The 19,134-nt window shown below is 57.5% G+C and overlaps 2 protein-coding genes across 2 annotated transcripts in view; one reads left to right on the forward strand and one right to left on the reverse strand.

Annotated features, from left to right (window-relative positions):
• The window catches only part of DNMT3L (DNA methyltransferase 3 like), a 44,689-nt gene extending 37,345 nt beyond the window's left edge, over positions 1–7,344 (reverse strand). Inside the window, exons 1-3 of the mRNA XM_027551216.1 lie at positions 7,341–7,344; positions 7,093–7,179; positions 6,452–6,638 (exon numbers count right to left, since the gene is read on the reverse strand). Coding sequence (XP_027407017.1) covers positions 6,452–6,638; positions 7,093–7,179; positions 7,341–7,344 — 278 coding nt within the window. The remainder of the gene's footprint in view (positions 1–6,451; positions 6,639–7,092; positions 7,180–7,340) is intronic.
• A 1,065-nt stretch (positions 7,345–8,409) lies between these two features.
• Positions 8,410–18,864, forward strand: AIRE (autoimmune regulator). The gene is made up of 14 exons (XM_027547376.1): positions 8,410–8,750; positions 9,237–9,411; positions 9,656–9,811; positions 10,179–10,262; positions 10,817–10,930; positions 11,718–11,860; positions 12,025–12,105; positions 12,974–13,089; positions 14,057–14,159; positions 14,683–14,862; positions 15,600–15,721; positions 15,856–15,991; positions 17,519–17,587; positions 18,566–18,864. Exons 1-14 carry the CDS (start codon positions 8,601–8,603, stop codon positions 18,644–18,646), a joined length of 1,710 nt encoding a protein of 569 aa, XP_027403177.1. The 5' UTR covers positions 8,410–8,600; the 3' UTR covers positions 18,647–18,864.
• Positions 18,865–19,134: the final 270 nt, after the last annotated feature.

The raw sequence follows: 19,134 nt of genomic DNA on the forward strand, positions 1-19,134 counted from the left end.
ATCATTAGGGATTTGATTTAGGTCGTACCTGAATGGTCTAGTGGTTTCCCCCACTTTCTTCAATTTAAGTCTGAATTTGGCAATAAGGAGTTCATGATCTGAACCACAATCAGCTCCCGGTCTTGTTTTTGCTGACTGTATAGAGCTTCTCCATAATATATCACAGTGTTGTATTAATCATCACCATTGTCTATTTCCAGAACTTTTTCATCACCCAAAATAGAAACTGCATATTATTAAGCTTTAGTCTTCCTTCCTACTAAGAAAGTCATTTCCTAGGTAGGTTGATAAGAAGTCTAGGGGTCCTCAAGGAGAGAGGGGTCTGGAATTCTCAAGGAGGAAGAAAAGGACAAGCTTTTTTTTCCTCTACATTCCTTAAGATTATATAACAATAATGTATCCTTCCTGAGGACAATCTCCGGATTAAACCTTTTTTGGCTAATCCTGTTATCTTAAAATGTAAATTACGGGAGCAGGTCTGGTCTTTCAGATCAGATCAGTCGCTCAGTCATGTCCGACTCTTTGTGACCCCATGAATTGCAGCACGCCAGGCCTCCCTGTCCATCACCAACTCCCGGAGTTCACTCAGACTCACGTCCATCGAGTCAGTGATGCCATCCAGCCATCTCACCATCTGTCGTCCCCTTCTCCTCCTGCCCCCAATCTCTCCCAGCATCAGAGTCTTTTCCAATGAGTCAACTCTTCGCATGAGGTGGCCAAAGTACTGGAGTTTCAGCTTTAGCATTATTCCTTCCAAAGAAATCCCGGGGCTGATCTCCTTCAGAATGGACTGGTTGGATCTCCTTGCAGTCCAAGGGACTCTCAAGAGTCTTCTCCAACACCACAGTTCAAAAGCATCAATTCTTCGGTGCTCAGCCTTCTTCACAGTCCAACTCTCACATCCATACATGACCACAGGAAAAACCATAGCCTTGACTAGACGGACCTTTGTTGGCAAAGTAATGTCTCTGCTTTTGAATATGCTATCTAGGTTGGTCATAACTTTCCTTCCAAAGAGTAAGCGTCTTTTAATTTCATGGCTGAAATCACCATCTGCAGTGATTTTGGAGCCCAGGAAAATAAAGTCTGACACTGTTTCCACTGTTTCCCCATCTATTTCCCATGAAGTGGTGGAACTGGCTGCCATGATCTTCGTTTCTGAATGTTGAGCTTTAAGCCAACTTTTTCACTCTCCTCTTTCACTTTCATCAAGAGGCTTTTTAGTTCCTCTTCACTTTCTGCCATAAGGGTGCTGTCATCTGCATATCTGAGGTTATTGATATTTCTCCCAGCAATCTTGATTCCAGCTTGTGCTTCTTCTAGTCCAGCGTTTCTCATGATGTACTCTGAATATAAGTTAAATAAACAGGGTGACAATATACAGCCTTGACGAACTCCTTTCCCTATTTGGAACCAGTCTGTTGTTCCATGCCCAGTTCTAACTGTTGCTTCCTGACCTGCATATAGATTTCTCAAGAGGCAGATCAGGTGTTCTGGTATTCCCATCTCTTTCAGAATTTTCCACAGTGTGATCCACACAGTCAAAGGCTTGTTATAGTCAATAAAGCAGAAATAGATGTTTTTCTGAAACTCTCTTGCTTTTTTGATGATCCAGCGGATGTTGGCAATTTGATCTCTGGTTCCTCTGCCTTTTCTAAAACCAGCTGGAACATCAGGAAGTTCACAGTTCACATATTGCTGAAGCCTGTCTTGGAGAATTTTGATCATTACTTTACTAGCGTGTGAGATGAGTGCAATTGTGCGGTAATTTGAGCATTCTTTGGCATTGCCTTTCTGTGGGATTGGAATGAAAACTAACCTTTTCCAGTCCTATGGCCATTGCTGAGTTTTCCAAATTTGCTGGCATATTGAGTGCAGCACTTTCACAGCATCATCTTTCAGGATTTGGAATAGCTCAAGTGGAATTCCATCACCTCCACTAGCTTTGTTCATAGTGATGCTTTCTAAGGCCCACTTGACTTAACGTTCCAGGATGTCTGGCTCTAGGTCAGTGATCACACCATCGTGATTATCTGGGTCATGAAGATCTTTTTTGTACAGTTCTTCTGTGTGTTCTTGCCATCTCTTCTTAATATCTTCTGCTTCTGTTAGGTCCATACCATTTCTGTCCTTTATCGAGCCCATCTTTGCATGAAATGTTCCCTTGCTATCTCTAATTTTCTTGAAGAGATCCCTAGTCTTTCCTATTCTGTTGTTTTCCTCTATTTCTTTGCATTGATCGCTGAAGAAGGCTTTCTTATCTCTTCTTGCTATTCTTTGGAACTCTGCATTCAGATGCTTATATCTTTCCTTTTCTCCTTTGCTTTTTGCTTCTCTTCTTTTCACAGCTATTTGTAAGGCCTCCCCAGGCAGCCATTTTGCTTTTTTGCATTTCTTTGCCATGGGGATGGTCTTGATCCCTGTCTCCTGTACAATGTCACAAACCTCATTCCATAGATCATCAGGCACTCTATCTATCAGATCTAGGCCCTTAAATCTATTTCTCACTTCCACTGTATAATCATAAGGGATTTGATTTAGGTCATACCTGAATGGTCTAGTGGTTTTCCTTACTTTCTTCAATTTAAGTCTGAATTTGGTAATAAGGAGTTCATGATCTGAGCCACAGTCAGTTCCTGGTCTTGTTTTTGCTAACTATATAGAGCTTCTCCATCTTTGGCTGCAAAAAATATAATCAATCTGATTTTGGTATTGACCATCTGGTGATGTCCTTGTGTAGAGTCTTCTCTTGTGTTGTTGGAAGAGGGTGTCTGCTATGACCAGTGCATTCTCTTGGCAAAACTCTATTAGTCTTTGCCCTGCTTTATTCCGTATTCCAAGGCCAAATTTGCCTGTTACTCCAGGTGTTTCTTGACTTCCTACTTTTGCATTGCAGTCCCCTATAATGAAAAGGACATCTTTTTTGGGTGTTAGTTCTAAAAGGTCTTGTAGGTCTTCATAGAACTGTTCAACTTCAGCTTCTTCAGCATTACTGGTTGGGGCATAGACTTGGATTACTGTGATATTGAATGGTTTGCCTTGGAAACGAACAGAGATCATTCTGTCATTTTTGAGATTGCATCCAAGTACTGCATTTCGGACTCTTTTGTTGACCATGATGGCCACTCCATTTCTTCTGAGGGATTCCTGCCTGCAGTAGTAGATACAATGGTCATCTGAGTTAAATTCACCCATTCCAGTACATTTCAGTTCGCTGATTCCTAGAATGTCGACATTCACCTCTTGCCATCTCTTGTTTGACCACTTCCAATTTGCCTTGATTCATGGACCTGACATTCCAGGTTCCTATGCAATATTGTTCTTTACAGCATCGGACCTTGCTTCTATCCCCAGTCACATCCACAGCTGGGTACTCTTTTTGCTTTGGCTCCATCCCTTCATTCTTTCTGGAGTTATTTCTCCACTGATCTCCAGTAGCATATTGGGCACCTACTGACCTGGGGAGTTGCTCTTTCAGTATCCTATCATTTTGCCTTTTCATACTGTTCATGGGGTTCTCAAAGCAAGAATACTGAAGTGGTTTGCCATTCCCTTCTCCAGTGGACCACATTCTGTCAGATCTCTCCACCATGACCCACCCGTCTTGGGTTGCCCCATGGGCATGGCTTAGTTTCACTGAGTTAGACAAGGCTGTGGTCCTAGTGTGATTAGATTGACTAGTTTTCTGTGAGTATGGTTTCAGTGTGTTTGCCCTCTGATGCCCTCTTGCAACACCGTCTTCCTTGGGTTTCTCTTACCTTGGGCGTGGGGTATCTCTTCACGGCTGCTCCAGCAAAGCGCAGCCGCTGCTCCTTACCTTCCTGCCTGAAGACAGTCTCTGGATTAAACCTTCTGGCTAATTCTGTTATCTTAAAATGTAAATTATGGGAGTAGGTCTGGTGAGGTCTTTACAACCTCCAGACATTCTTTGGATTCATTGGAGAGTATATAACTCCATTGCTAACACTAGCAAGGGGTACTCTTTCTGCCCCCTTCTGATGCCTATGTCAGAAGATTTCTCTATCTCCTTTATACTTTACTAACTTTATTACACAAAAGCTCTGAGCGATCAAGCTTCATCTCTGGCCCTGGATTGAATTCTTCTCCTCTGGAGGCAAAGAATCCTGGCGTCTTTTTGAGGTTCAGCAAGAACCTTTCACTACCAGCTTTCACCCCCTGGAAATCTGCTTTCTGTCTCTATGAATTTGCCTCTTCTGGGTATTTCACATGCATGAAATCACACACTAGGTGGCCTCCTCCGTCTGGCTTATTTCACTTAGTGTAGCATTCTCAAAGTTCACACATGTTGCAACTGAGTAATATTTTATTGTATAATGAACCCTACTTTATCCATTCTTCTGTAGATGGACATCTGGGTTGTTTCTGTACTTTGGCTGTTGTGGATAGTGCTATTATAAACATTTGTGTACAACATTTTGTTTGAGTATCTGTTTTTTACTCTTTTGGGTGTACACCTAGGAGTGGAATTTCTGGGTCATACAGTAGTGCTATGTTGAACTCATTAGAAAGTGAAAGCATTAGTTACTCAGTCACATCCAACTCTTTGCAACTCCAAGGACTGTAGCCCACCAGGCTCCTCTGTCCACGGAATTCTCCAGGCAAGAATACTGGAGCAGGTAGCCATTTCCTTCTCTAGGGGACCTTCTTGATCCAAGGATCAAATCCATGCCTCATGCATTGCAGATTCTTTACTATCTGAGCCACTGGGGAAGCCCTGGACTTGTTAAGGAGAAGCCAAAGGTACTTCCAGAGTGGCTGCACCATTTTACACTCCCGCCGTGAATGTGTGAGGGCTCCAGTTTCTCCATATCTTCTCTAACATTTGCTATTGTCTGTTTTTGATACTAGCCATCCTTGTGGAGGTGAAGTGGTATCTCACTTGGCTGTAATATGCATTTTTGTAACGAGTAACAATGTTGAACAGCTTTTCTCGGGAAGACAGGCCCAGACAAGGTCACACAGCTAGCTGGAGGACAAGAAGGTGCTAAAGTCCTGGTAGAGAGTCAGCAGGAGACCCACCACCCAGGAAGTCCTCAGGGAGCAGGCCCAGGGCCCCTCCTGCACTGATCCTCCAGCTGAGCCTGGGCTGGCATTCTGAGGCCCCTGAGATCATCCCGGCTCAGGATTCCTGACCTCTGGGACCCCATCCCTTTTGGGGTAGCCACACAGACTTCTCTCGTGGCTCAGATGGTAAAGAATCTGCCTGTAATGCAGGAGACCCAGGTTCGATCCCTGGGTTGGGAAGATCCCCTGGAGAAGGAAATGGCAACCATCTCTAGTATTCTTGCCTGGAAAATCTCATGGACCAAGGAGCCTGGTAGGCTACAGTCCATGGGGTCTCAAAGACTCAGACATGACTGAGCGACTAACACACACACAGACTGAAGCTTCTGTCTGGGACAAGAGGAGAAGATTGCAGTGTCCAGGCTTGCTTGAGGGGCAAGGCCAAGCAGCCAAGGGGCAGTAGCCCCTCCTGTCCCCATCCCACCAATGGGACCTCCTTCTCCCTGACTTCTGGGCATGTCACACAGGGAGCACTTCCTCCTCCTTGGGCAATGGGAGGGCCTGGCATGACCTGGGCACCCAAAAAGTGTCCTGAGTGCTGAGTCCTGAGTGCTGGACACCATCCACCCAAGGCCATCTACTAGTTGTATGCCTTTGGTCAAATTCCTTGGGATCAATCCCTGGGTCGGGAGGATCCCCTGGAGGAGGGCATGGCAGCCCACTCCAGTATTCTTGCCTGGAGAATTCCATGGACAAAAGAGCCTTGTGGGCTACTGTCCACAGGGTCACAGAGGTGAACATGACTGAGCACACAGCTGGTTAACTTCTCTGTGCCTCAGTCTCCCAGTCTATGGAATGGGGGCTGATAACAATGCTGATTGAACAAAGCAGTTCTGAAATTAGGTGAGGGCTGCTGCTGCTGCTAAATTGCTTCAGTCATCTCCGACTCTGTACGACCCCATAGACAGAAGCCCACCAGGTTCCCCCGTCCCTGGGATTCTCCAGGCAAGAACATTGGAGTGGGTTGCCATTTCCTTCTCCAATGTGTAAACGTGAAAAGTGAAAGGGAAGTCACTCAGCCGTGTCCAACTCTTAGCAACCCCATGGACTGCAGCCTACCAGGTTCCGCCGTCCATGGGGTTTTCCAGGCAAGAGTACTGGAGTGGGGTGCCATTGCCTTCTCCTAGGTGAGGGCAGGTGCCAGGTACTCAGATCAGGGCTGGTGCATGGTGGCACTGGGGTGTCTGTTATGTAGCATCACCCAGATGTAGGAAGAGCTCCTGAGCTTGGTCCCTCACAGGTGAGGACAGAGCCTCAGAGATGCGCTACCAGGGGGCAGGCAAGTTGCTGGGCCACTGCCTGGAGGAGGAGCTGAGGCTCAGGCTTCCGGGGCAGTGACCTGGCTGAAGGCAGGACAGGCCCTCACTGGGCCCTTCTGTGGTTGCGCAGGCCGCCTCCAGGTCGCTCTGGGTTGCTGGCAGGTAAGGGGCTGCTGTGGAAACTCCCGGCACAGTGGAAAGTCCAAAACTCTACAGGAGCCCGTGTGCTAACCTCCAAGGCAGCAGCCAGGCAACGCCCAAAGCTGCCAGGCCAGCCTGAGGACACAGAGCCACCTGCAAGGGTGTTGGAGCTTTAAAAAGTCAAGTGAAGACTTTGGTCTTCTTGGCAGTTTGTAAATTTCCCTTGAACAGTTGGCTTGTGGCTAAGGTGTCCCTCCATGACCACTCAGCCCCCCAAGGAGAAAATCCACCAGGTGCAAAGTGATGATGGAAGACCACGATGCTGAAAGGGGAGGCCCTCTGGGCCGATCACCCCAAAGCCACAAACATGGGTCCCTGGCATCCCAGAGCCTCTGTGTGTGAATTTGGGGGCAACTTAGGACTGGGAACCCAAGCCCCACACCTCCATGTCCACACCCACAGCAGCCACTGGGCTCAGTGCCCCTGAGGTAGGCAGCACCAGGGCCCTGCTCCCAGGTCAGTTTCCAGAACATTCTACAGGACAGCTAGCCCAAGAGAGCCACCCTCAAGTTCTGGCCCCTGAGATGACAACAGTCTCCGCCCTCACCATGGCCTCCTGCGCCCGACCCCAGGCTGTTGGAGCTCACCTCTGACACCCCCTCCCCAGGCTTGGAGCAGCCCGAGGGCCCAGGACCTGGAGGTGGGAACACCAAGGCAGGGCTCCTGCATCAGGAGGAAGGGGCCCCACAATCCCCCCACCCTGAACCCTCACCTCAGTCTAAAACATGAAGGCTGACACACGTGAGAAGTCTTGGGGACACCACCAGCCAACTGGTCATGAGTCTCCTCTCTGACCCATGTGGCATGTCCCAGCCCCGTGCTGGCCCTGACCCCAGGCTTCCCCCCACTCACCTGTCCCCAGGTGTCCAGCTCTTCTCCCTAACACAACTTGGCCGGATGCCTTCCTCCACAAGCCTCCTGGGCTCTGCAGCCTGACCACATGGATGGGCCTTCCCACCATGTCTCATGTCCCTGCCCCCCACCCAGACCATGCTGCCTGGGCCACATGGGCTCAGGGTCCATGGACACCCTGGTCCTCTGCCCCTGCCCACCCATTGCTGGTATGCTGTTCCCATCTCATGGACCAGGGACCCCTGCTGTGATTCTCCAGGGAGCCTTCTTCACTTCCCCCAGAAGCTTCTGTCCCCAACCCTAGGAAGACCCCTGGGGTGCCCCTCCCTCGGCTGTGAGCCAGCCAGACAGGGGCTCCCATGGCTAATGCTCAGATATGTCTGTCCATGGGGTTAGTCACCTTCCTAGAAGCTTTACTTCCCAACACACCCAGAGGAGGTAGAGGATGGATTGACCCTGGGGACTCCCAGTGGAAAGTGTCCATTTCAAAGATGAGAGAAGGAGAGACACTTGTCCCGCATCACCCAGACTCCAGGTGATGCCCAGCACTGAACCCACTGATACACTAAGTCATAACCCAGGGCACCCCTTATCAGACAGCACCCCTCACTGGACCCCTCCTACAGCCCCAGACTAGGGATTCTGAGCAGCAGCTGCGGAGGCAGTAGTGCCCACTCCCTGCCCCGGCTCAGCTCCCTGGAGGCTTCATGCGCTGGCCCCTGGCAGCTGCTGGAGGACACCCAGCACTGCTTTCCCCCATTTGAACAGTGCCCCGTGGGATGCTGGCCGGAACCACGTTTTGGGAATTGAGTTTGGACGCTTCTTTACAACGGAAAGAAAAGTCAACAGCCTGCCGGAGGTGTTCAAGGGCGCTGGCAGGTGGCTGGGACCTTGGGGAACTCAGTCACGGGGAAGTTTCTGGCCCCTGAGGAAGCTGCCTGGGCCCTGATTGGCGGAGCGGCCCTTGCTCTCTCCCAGGAGACGCAGGTATAACAGACTCCGGCCCCGAGGAGGCCGGAGGAAGCTGTCAGGACTCCCTCTCCCCGAGCAGGTGAGCCCGCCCAGGTGTCCCCGGCGCAGGCGGAGCTCAAGGACCAGGAGGCAGACACGGCCCGGACACCCCACAAGGCCAGCGGCGCCCTGAGGCCCCAAGACCCCAGGCGGGGAGAGGGGGCCCCCAGCGCCGCGTCCCCGGACCCCGCGATGGCGGGCGAGACCCGGGCCGGTGGGGACGCGGCGCTGCGCCGCCTGCTGAGGCTGCACCGCACGGAGATCGCGGTGGCCGTGGACAGCGCCTTCCCGCTGCTGCACGCGCTGGCCGACCACGACGTGGTCCCCGAGGAGAAGTTCCAGGTGGGCCGCGACCCAGAGGCGCTACGCGCGGGAGACTTGCCCCAACGCTGGTCCCTGGAGCCGGCAGGGTCTCGGCAGAGGCGTTCCATAGGGACCTCCCCCGCCCCGCCCCACTCTCCGCCCTCAACGCCCCTCTGCTCCCCGAAGCCGCAGAGCCAAAGGGTCCCAGCTCCTAACGCGGCAGCCTGACCACGCCCCACCCACCAGCGGAGGGCGTGGTCTCCAGGACAAGTTACTGCGCCCCCAGCACCCTCCCTGCCCTCCCCAATCCGCCTTTAAACTGAGCACAGTCCCGTAAGATGAAGCCCAGGTGGCCCCCCACGTCACCCCAGCACCCCCACGCCATCCCCACACTTGCCCAAGCCTAGGGGATGGACACAGCTGCCTTCCTCGGGGTCAGCATTCGCCCTCCGACCGCGGTGGAGGTAGCAGGAAGTGGGGCCTGGACGCGGCAGGGCAGGGCCCCCACTCCCACCTTTGCTCCAGGAGACCCTGCGCCTGAAGGAGAAGGAGGGCTGTCCACAGGCCTTCCACGCGCTCCTCTCGTGGCTCCTGACCCAGGACACCGGCGCCATCCTGGACTTCTGGAGGGTTCTTTTCAAGGACTACAACCTGGAGAGATACGCCCGGCTGCAGTCCATCCTGGACACCTTCCCCAAAGGTGGGGGGCACCGGGGGCTGGGGTCCTGGCCGGCTTAGCCTCCTTCAGAGGGGTTGGGGCAGCTGGAGTCGGCTTCTGGGCCCCAACTGGACTGTAAGAGGGGAGGGATGGGGTGTTTAGGGAGCCCCTGACGTTGCCTAGACCATCTTGGGTTCTAAGAGACCAAGGGTCAGGCCTCACTTCCCTGAACGAGGCGTCAGTTCTGGGCTTGAGCTCGGCCCTTGGCCCTGCACGTGCCCCGCAGATGTGGACCTCAGCCAGCCCCGGAAGGGGAGGAGGTCCCCGGCTGGTCCCAAGGCCACTGTGCTGCTGCCCAGGCCCCCCACCAAGAGGAAGGCACTCGAGGAGCCGCGGACTGTCCCACCAGCAGCCCTGTCCCCAAGGGGCACCTCCAGTCCAGGTACTCCATTTGAGAAGCTGGTGGGGTCACAGATCCCCTGCGGAGCTCCACACACACCCCCCCAGACCGCACCCCTCCCTGACCACCCCCTCCCAACCAGCTTCGGGAGCATCTGTCCCTCCTACTTGACCAGCCTGGCAGAGGTCTCTCCAGGGACATGGGTGAGCCTGGCAATCCATGCTGCCCCTGAGCCCCCTGGGTAGGCAGACAGGTGTTCTTCCTTTTTCCTGATGTGGACACCAGAGCTGGGTAAAGCAAGGGGATCCACCAGAGTCTGGGAGTCCCCTGCTGGGGCTCTCCCACCTGCCCCTCAGCCTTGGCCCAGCAGAGGAAAGAGGGCCAGGCTGTCGGTTCTCCCCTCACCCAGCCAACACAGGCTCCCAAACCAAGACCAAGCCCGCCAAGAAGCCTGAGAGCAATGCAGAACCACAGCGCCTCCCGCTGGGCAATGGTAAGCCAGGCCCGAGGTCCTGGGGTCAGGGGCCATCCTGGGAGCTGGGACCATGCTGGCCTGGAGTCACCCCACCTGTGCCCATCTGAAATGCCCCGACCGTCAGGGCCAGCTTGGACTCTGCTTCCTCCAGAGAATTCTCCTTGTTCCTTGGCTGGACACAAACTGGGACCCTAGAGACCTCTCGTGGCCGGCTGGTGCCAACCTGTGGGCCAGCTGGTGCCAACCTGTGGGCAGGCCCTGGGGACCCTTCCCCCTCCCAGCACTGTCCAGGGTCATGTCCCGGGTCCCTGTTCATTCCTGCCTGCTGTCTTCAGCCAGCTCACACCATACACCAGGCCATACCACATACATGTACACACACACACATCATGGCCATCTCTGCAGTGACAGGCAGGCTGTCTGTCTGTCTGAGTCTGGCCTGCCCTGGGTGGGAAGAAGGAAGGATTCTGTTGCCCAGACCCCTCTGGCTCCCCACTGCCTGTGCTCAGGGGTCTTCACCCAACTGATGACTGTCCCCCCACCCCCACCCACTTTGATGCTCACTTTCCTAGGAATTCAGACCATGTCCACTTCGGTCCAGAGAGCCATGGCTGTGTCCTCTGGGGACGTCCCAGGAGCCCGTGGGGCCGTGGAGGGGATCCTTATCCAGCAAGTGTTTGAGTCAGGTAGACGGCACTGGGAGAGGCTGCCAGTGCATCCACGTCCCCACGAAGCTCCCTGGAGGCTCTGGAGCAGCTGGGACATGGGCAAGGCAGCTGGCATGCCCTGCTCCCCCAGTGGGTCTGCCGTCTCTGGAGGGGATGGTCTGGGCAGGGGATACTCTTGGACTCTAAGGGGGACAAGTGCAACCCCCGCCCTGCCCGACATACCACTGCATCACCTCCTTCCTCCACTCCCTGTGCTGGGCACCCACAGGGCACTCGAGGACCCTGGGAGCTGATGCAGGCTCCAGTTTCACCAGGCTCCAGGGATGGTCCCTGCAGTAGACTCCTAGGGCTGTTGTGACAAATCGCCACAAACGGGGTGGCTTCAAGCAACTCCAAAACCACCGTGCGGGCAGGACCACGCTTGCCCCTTCACAAGGCTCCACGGCAGATCTTCCCAGCTCCTGCAGCTCCTGGAGTGGCCGCCCCAACCCTGTGCCCTGGCTTGTGGTGTCATCACTCCAGCCTCTGCCTCCTCCCTGTGTCTCTGCCTTCTCTTCTCAGAAGGACCCTGTCCTTGGACGTAGGGTCCAGTGTGAGCCCATCTTAACATCTACAAAGACCCGACTTCCAGATAAGGTTGCTTCTGAGGTTCCAAGTGGATGTGAATTTGGGAGACACGCTTCCTTCCCCCAGCGGAGAACCCCAGCTGTGCCCAGGACCTGGCCCCAGAGCTGACTGGGGGTGGGGTTGGGGGAGGAACAGCACATGTACAGCCTCCCTGCCAGGCCCCCCCATCTCCCCCCAGGTGGCTCCAAGAAGTGCATTCAGGTTGGGGGGGAGTTTTACACACCCAACAAGTTTGAAGACCCCGCTGGGGGAAAGAACAAGACCCGCAGCAGCAGCCTGAAGACCCTGGTCAGAGCCAAGGGGACCCAGGCCCCTGCCCCTGTAAGTACTGCGGGGACCACCCCTGGGGAAGCCTGGCCTTCAGTCCCCTCCCCCAGCACTCGAGGGACAGTGGCGTCACCTTGGGTCAGGACTCTGCTGGGGGCTGGGGTCGGCCCCTCCTGCCTCCTCTGTCCTGTTGCTGACCCGCCCACATATCCCCACAGGGTGGAGGTGACTCCAGGGCTGGCCCACGGGACAGGGCCCCAGCCCCTCCTGCCCTCCCCAGCGAGCCCCAGCTGCACCAGGTAGAGCCTGGAGCATTCCAGGATCTGAGAAGGGAGGGTGGTTTCTGTCACTCGTCCAGGGACTGGGGCATGAGAGCCAAACTTCTGCTCTCAGTGTGGAGTTCTTGATTTTAATTTTTTTCTTCCCTGATAATATACAAGTGTAAAAAGTCACATAAGTCAGAGCAGGTGAGTCCTCCTGGGCCCAGGTGCCCACTGTCCCGCACTCGTAGTTGGGCCCTTAGGTGGGACGGTGGCCCCTGCTGGAAGCCACAGAAGCTCTTGGGTTCCTCGAACTGGTTCTGAACAAGGTGGAACCAGCTCTAGAACCCGACACCTCCACCAGGTGCTCCCAGGAGCCCCGAGGCTGGCGGGGTCTGGGGTGGGGTATTACTATGGTCAGTGTGCTCATCGCTGTGCACATCGGTCCGGCCCTGTCGTCCCAGGCAGGGGAGGGGGACTTCCAAAGAAGATGACGTCCAAGGAGGCACAGTGGGCGCATCCAGCCAAGGGTGCCAGCAAGCCTCAGGTGGAGGGGACATCGGGTGCCCAAGGCCAAGGGGAACACTGCTGGGGCTGCCCTCCACTGCCCTGTGAGGAAGGGGCTGCATGGGGATGGGCCTGCAGCCTCAGGGCCCTGGAGCACAGGCACCCATGGGAAGCCAGACTTTCTTAAAGACTGTTCTCTCTTCCCAAGAGAGGGTGTTGGGGGCTAGAGTCTGAGAGATGGTGGGGTCGTGGGGCACCCCAGGGAGCAGGCAGTCAGGGCAGGATTTCAGTTGGGAGTGGGCCAGGGGACTTGGGTGTCCCTGGGGGACTACTGTGGGGGTGGGGTCTCTGGGAGGGCCGCCCCATCCTGGGTCTTCCAGACGCACGTGTCTCTTGTCAGAAGAATGAGGACGAGTGTGCGGCCTGCCGGGATGGCGGGGAACTGCTCTGTTGTGATGGCTGCCCCCGTGCCTTCCACCTGGCCTGCCTGACCCCGCCACTCAGCGAGATCCCCAGGTGAGCCTCTGCCCCCTCCTTCCTCCCCCACCCCCCGCCCAGAAATCCCATCGCTCGACCAGTGGATGGTGAGGCCAGCCCAGGAGGGGCCTTGGTTCAGGTCTCTGGGTGGTGGGTCTGGGGCCTGGGATCTTCCCACCCCACCTCCCTGCATGGCCATACTGTCCCTCCAGTCTGGCCTATGGGGCCCTGAGACCCAAGGCAAGGAGGTCAGCTCCCCTGAGCAGCTGACCCCGAATCCTAAGCAGAGTCTGGCTCCAAGTCAGGTTGGGAAGTATGGAGGCCATAGAGCTGCTCCCCAAGGGCCAGGGGGTTCCCCATCCTCTGCCTGGCGCAAGGTCCCCTGTCCTGGCCCACAGGGAGAGCGCTTCCCTCTGCCACCAGCTCGCATAGGTCAGGGCAGCCCGGTCTGTGGGGAGGACCATGGGGTTGGCATTCTCCACCTGGCCCTGCCCCACTCATCACATGACCTTGAGCAGGTCACATCTCTAGCCAGGGTCATCCCTCGGCTCCGCTAAACACTGCCCTTCCATTCTCTTCCTTCCTGCCCCTGACCGGCTCCCTTTCTGCTGGACACCGTCCCCCCAAGGAATTGGGGGAGGGTCCCAAGCGTGTACCTACACCAGCCTCGGAGGTCATGCCTGCTAGGCAGGGTCCATGGGAGCCAACACAGGCATGGGCCACTGCCGGTTCCCAGGCGTCAGGACTTCTCGGGGCTCGTCCGAGAAGCACTCAGGGGACGTGCCATGCTGGTGAAGGCCATCCCACCAGGGCTAGCAATCCTGGCCCCCCAGGCTCTCCTGCTGACGAGTGGGCAGGCCCTTCCCCTGGTCTCCACCCAGGGTTCCCCCTCTGGGGACCATGAGGGTGGGTGACCTGGAGGAGCTCTCAGGCCTCCGCTGCGCTGCCGGTATGGGAGTCTACTGTCCCCTCTGTCCTGCCCCGCATGTCCCCGGCCGGTGACCAGCGGGACCTGGAGGTGCTCCAACTGCGTCCAGGGAACAACAGCCCAGCGGGACCTGCCCCGGGCAGAGCAGCCCCGGCCCCAGGAGCTGCCTGCAGAGACTCCGGTATGCCCAGACCATTCTCGGCCCCTCTGTCTACTTGCTCCTTGCCTCCTGGCCACTCTTGTGGGTCGGACCTGCCCCAGCCATGAAGCCATGCCCCCCTACGCTGGCCTGGCCCCATCAGTCTGACTTTATTCTTCCTGTGGGGCCATGGGGGTGCAGCCCACTGGGAAGTGGCCCTTATGAGGACTGGTTGCTCAGTACGCTGATTCTGGGCCCTCAGCTGCCAGCAGACACAGGGGACACATCTCGATCACAGATAACATTCTCCAAAACGCAGTGAGCGTTCTGTCGCCACAAAGGCATGAAGGATGTGACACGCGCCCCAGAGTGTTTACTCTGACAGCCTCCAAGGGCCACGGGGCACTGCCTTCTGGTGGGGAGAGGGCCAGGGGCCACAGACCCAGGAACCGTGCCTCGACTTTTCCCACCCAGTGTGGGCCCCAGGCTCCCCATGCTCATGAACCCCGGATGGTTCTAGGCAAGCCCCCTGCAGCCCCTCTGAGAGCTGACCCTCTGCTTCCAGGCCTTCCTGGGTCTGAGGTCAGGGGAAGAGGCGAGGGCACTCTCCACGGGGCTGCCCCCTGGGACGGATGCTGCGGTCACCTACAAGCACCTGCTGGCCCCGCCCTCTGTAGCGCCCCTGCCCGTGCTCGACCCCTCTGCCTTGCGCCCCCTACTGTGCGTGGGCCCTGAGGGGCAGCAGGTGAGGGGATGCTGGGGTCAGGGAGCCCAGGGTCCACTGGGGCAGCCAGGCGAACCTGAAATAGGACAGTCGCGGGGGTTAAGGAGGTAGGAGTCAGACAAGGGTGGGTGTGGAGCTTTCAGGAGCAGCCAGGCCGGCCATGGGGAGGGCAGGTGGGAGGAGGCTGAAGGGAGGTGCAGAGGTTGTGGGGGCTGTGAGATTACCCAGAACAAGGTGGGGGCTCTTGGGAGAGGGTGGGGGGAAGGGGGCTCCTGGAGGGATTCCAGCCAGGGTGACCATTCTCTCCTTGCTCTTGAAACCGAGCGCCATCCGCCCCCCGCCCCTCTACGCCCATCCACCCCACCAGGGCAGAACAATAAAGCAGGTAGTTCGCAGTCTACCTGGGACCTGGGTAGTCCCAGGTCTCCCAGTCCCTCCTGCATCCTCTGGAGCCCGGCCTCCGGGGACCTCTTGACCAGCCCTGGAGGGGGCCTGGGCCCACCAAGGAGGATGTAGATCGGGCACCTGGTTTTTCCAGGCCGCAGCCCAAAGGTGCTGGAGTGCCCTTGACCTCTCCTGGTCTGGATCTCGGGCCCGTTCCCCTACCCCGTGCGCCCCTCCGAGCCGTTCGGCCCCGGCGGGGTCCGGGCGGTCCTGAACTCGAGACGCTCAGGCCACCGCCACTTCCCCATCCCCCCTACCCCACCCCTGCCTCGCCCGGGCCCTCGGTCACCCCGCCGTGGTCTGTCGGTCCACAGGGCCCGGTGCCCGGCGCGCGCTGCGGGGTGTGCGGGGACGGCGCGGACGCGCTGCGATGCTCACACTGCGCGGCCGCCTTCCACTGGCGCTGCCACTTCCCCGGCTGCGCCACTCGGCCGGGGTGAGTGCGGGGCTCGGGAGGGGGAGGGGGAGGGCCGGCACCCCCCACCAAGACTCTTCGAGACCTGGGTCCCCAGAGGGCGCTCCCAGCCTGGCCCCAACCGGGCAGCCCGAAGCCTCTCCTCCGCTCGCCAGGGCCGCCCTGCGCTGCAGAGCCTGCTCCGGAGACACCGCCCCGGCCCCTGGGGAGGGGGCGCCTGCCGCGAGCCCCGCCCGCCCGGCTCCCGCGACCCCCAAGCTCACCGCCGGCGCCGTCGGCCCCGGGGCGCAGGTGAGGGGAGGGACGCTGGGGGCTGGGGGTGGTGGGCACATCGCCAGGGGAAGCCCTGGGGCCAGCTTCCCAGTGAGCACCAAACCACCTGACGGTTATGTATGTATGATATTTTTATTTAATCGATTCTTGTTTAACTTAAATCTACCTAAAAAGGAAACCCTCCTGGGACTTCCCTGGTGGTCCAGTGGACTGGCTGTGGAAACTAAGACCTAACACAGCCAAATAAATACTTTTTTTAAAAAAAAAGGAAACCCTCCTAAGCAACAGTGGCTGTGAAGTCATTGGTTGGTTGCAGGCCTGGCTCACGATTAACCCAGTCTCAGGGCTCCCCTAACCCCCAGCACCCTACCCCCAGCTTCCCTGAGCTCATCCCCGACCCCCGACCCCCACCCCCCCCAACCCCTGCCAGGAGCGCCATCCTGGGTTGGGGGTGGGGCGGGGAGAGCAGGAAGGAGGCTCCCCACCAGGAATGAGCAAGCAGGCACACACAGGTGAGCAGTGTGACTCCCCCCCACCCCCTCCCGTGTCATCTCCACAGTCCTCCAGCAGCCTGGGACCCTGGGACCTTGGGAGGAGTAACCCTAACCTCATTGAAACTTACTTCCCAGGGCTCCCTCAAAACCTGGGGATCCCCCACCACCACCACCAGTTTCTCCTGTTCAGAAGCCTCCAGACCCCAGCAGGGACTTCCTAACCCCATCCCTGCCCCGGAAGAACCCTTGGAGGTCCCCGGGTGGTGATGGAAGAACCCTTGGAGGTCCCCGGGTGGTGATGTCCTACCCGTGTCCATGGTCCATCCCACCTCCCAGCCCCGCCTCCATCTCTTCCCTCCTTACACTCTGTGGGTGACTGGGCTCTGGGACACTGGGCACAGAGGGCCCCCACCTGCTGGTGCCCTGTTCCTTCTGGAAGTCTCGCCTCACCCCCAGCCGTCTGCTGTCCATGCTGAGCCACACCAGGCTGGTGGCCCCTCCAGGGGCCAGAACAAGTGGCTGTTTGCAGCTGCAAACCCGGCATTGTCTTATGGTTCCACTTAGTATGGCCTGTCCCCCTCCTAACCTGTGATAGGGGAGTGTGCCTCATCTGCTCTGGCCCCTCACCCAGGAGCAGGGCAGGGAACGCATGACTGTTGGGTCACTGAAGGGCTGGCTTGGGATCAGACCCTTCCTCTCTGGGCCTCAGGATTCTCATTGGTGACAGGAATCCTCCCAGCTGCTCCTTCCCCCAGAACTGTGGAGGCAGGCAGGCCCCCGGGGCCTTGGGCAGCCACTTCAGAGGGGTGGCAGGGCCCTAGGTGGGCAGCCCCCACCTCACTCATGCCCACTCCATCTCTGCCCCGCCCCCAGGAGCTGGATGTTAGAAATCAGTTCCCAGGGTCCCACCTGGAGAAGTACACAGCAACCGCTCCCTTGGCATGGCCACTGCCCCCAGCCCTGCCCCCTCTGTAGAGAGTCCTGCTTCTGTGGTGATGACCCCAGCAGGGGTGTGGAAGTTGGGTTGACTTCCTATCTTTCTGGGATCCAGGTGGGGGATGATTCTGCTGGTCATGAGCCGGTTCTACACAGGGACGACCTGGAGTCCCTCCTGAGTGAGGTAACACGTCACCCAGCCCCCTCCTCCTCCCCTCCTCCCCTTTCTCCACGGCCTCTGAAGCAGTCAGCACCCCTGTTCCGGGCCCATGGCATTCCATGGGCCCCCACTGCCAGATGGCGCTGGCACCTCCGTGCACAAACAAGCCAGAGGGGGCCCGGAGCTGCCTCCTTCCCAGCCTCCCTGGAGGTCCCAGGCCTGGGACCTGAAGGGCTGGTGGTGCAGAATCTGGCACCAGGGCCGCTGAAGCCTGACATGGAGGTCGAGACTTTCCCCAGGTGTGGGTGGGGGCTGGGCACTCTGGACCCTGCAGATCCCTCACTCACTGCTCTCAACGCAGGCTTCTCTACCTGATGATGAGCAGCTAGAATAACTGGGAAGAAAAGGTGGCTTTTAGGAAAGGTCAAATTTCTCCAGCCACTCCCAGGCCTCAGGTGGCCAGCGTGTGTTCTCTTCAGGACCCTGGTGTGGCACTTGGGGATCCCAGCTGACCATGGAGGCCCTGCCTTATGTGATGGGCTGGGCACGGGCAGGTCCCAGACACTACAGGTGTCCTTAGAGAGCCCAGGGCCCCAGGAGGCAGGGGGCAGACGCACAGGCCCTTCTGGAGCAGATCACCTTGTTCTGTTGGAATATTGGGCGTTCCTGCGGCTCCCCGAGTCCTGCTGGAGCACCAGGCAGGCCCTGCAAAGAGCTGGGTGGAGGGAGGGAAGGAGCTGGCTCTGCTGGTCACCTGGGAAGAAGCCACGAGGAGCCAAACAGCCGTGGTGGCCATGCCCAGGCATAAGGGATGCTTGGAGGAGTGGACGTGTACGGTGGGGCCTCAGGCCTCAACATCCTCACCTCTGAGTAGGACAGCTGGGTCAGATGTTGATGACTCAGGCGGCCCTGAAGGCCAGAGCAGATGGGTTGTGGGCCAGGCAGGCACACTTGCCCGCTGAGGCTCCAGCCAGGCCCTGAGCCCGCTCTCTGCTTCCGCAGCACTCCTTTGACGGCATTCTGCAGTGGGCCATCCAGAGCATGTCCCGCCCGCTGGCCGAGGCGCCCACCTTCCCCTCCTGATCTGGATGCCGGGCTGACCCAGACTGGGCTGCAGGCAGCATGGAAGGGGGAGGGGAGGCACCTGTGGACTCTGCCGGAGCAGACTTCACACTTGCGACCACCAGCTCTGAAAGGAATCAAGGGGAAGGTTAGGGCCAGGATCTGAGATGTTCCACATGCCATCAACACTCAGCTGATCAGCACCCTGTCTGAAAGTAAAGTCACTTCTGTGTGCTCGACGTGACTTCTGGTGCAGTGTGTTTGTTTTGGAGGGTCTGTTTCTGGTGCCCATCGTGCAGGCTGAGCTGGCTGTGTCAGAAAGAGGGTAGTAGAGTGCCGCTGGGAGCAGGAGTCTCTCTGCTCCCCCTCTGCAGGAGCCCCTGGCACAGCCCCTGCCCCACTGGTCTGGCTCTGCCCACCTCTGCCTGCCCCCTGCCCCCAGCCTGCTTCTACCACCTCTGCCCTCAAAGGGCCCAGCCCATCCCCACCTCAGGGTCTTTGCACGGGCT

The sequence above is a fragment of the Bos indicus x Bos taurus genome, chromosome 1, assembly GCF_003369695.1.
Source record: "Bos indicus x Bos taurus breed Angus x Brahman F1 hybrid chromosome 1, Bos_hybrid_MaternalHap_v2.0, whole genome shotgun sequence".
Classification (NCBI taxonomy): domain Eukaryota; kingdom Metazoa; phylum Chordata; class Mammalia; order Artiodactyla; family Bovidae; genus Bos; species Bos indicus x Bos taurus.

Excerpts from the sequence above, each read along its gene's own strand:
- AIRE (XM_027547376.1), top strand. The coding sequence starts at position 8,601 with ATGGCGGGCGAGACCCGGGCCGGTGGGGACGCGGCGCTGCGCCGCCTG. Across the intron at positions 9,412-9,655 it reads CCTGGACACCTTCCCCAAAG|ATGTGGACCTCAGCCAGCCC; the intron begins GTGGGGGGCACC and ends CGTGCCCCGCAG. Across the intron at positions 10,263-10,816 it reads GCGCCTCCCGCTGGGCAATG|GAATTCAGACCATGTCCACT; the intron begins GTAAGCCAGGCC and ends TCACTTTCCTAG.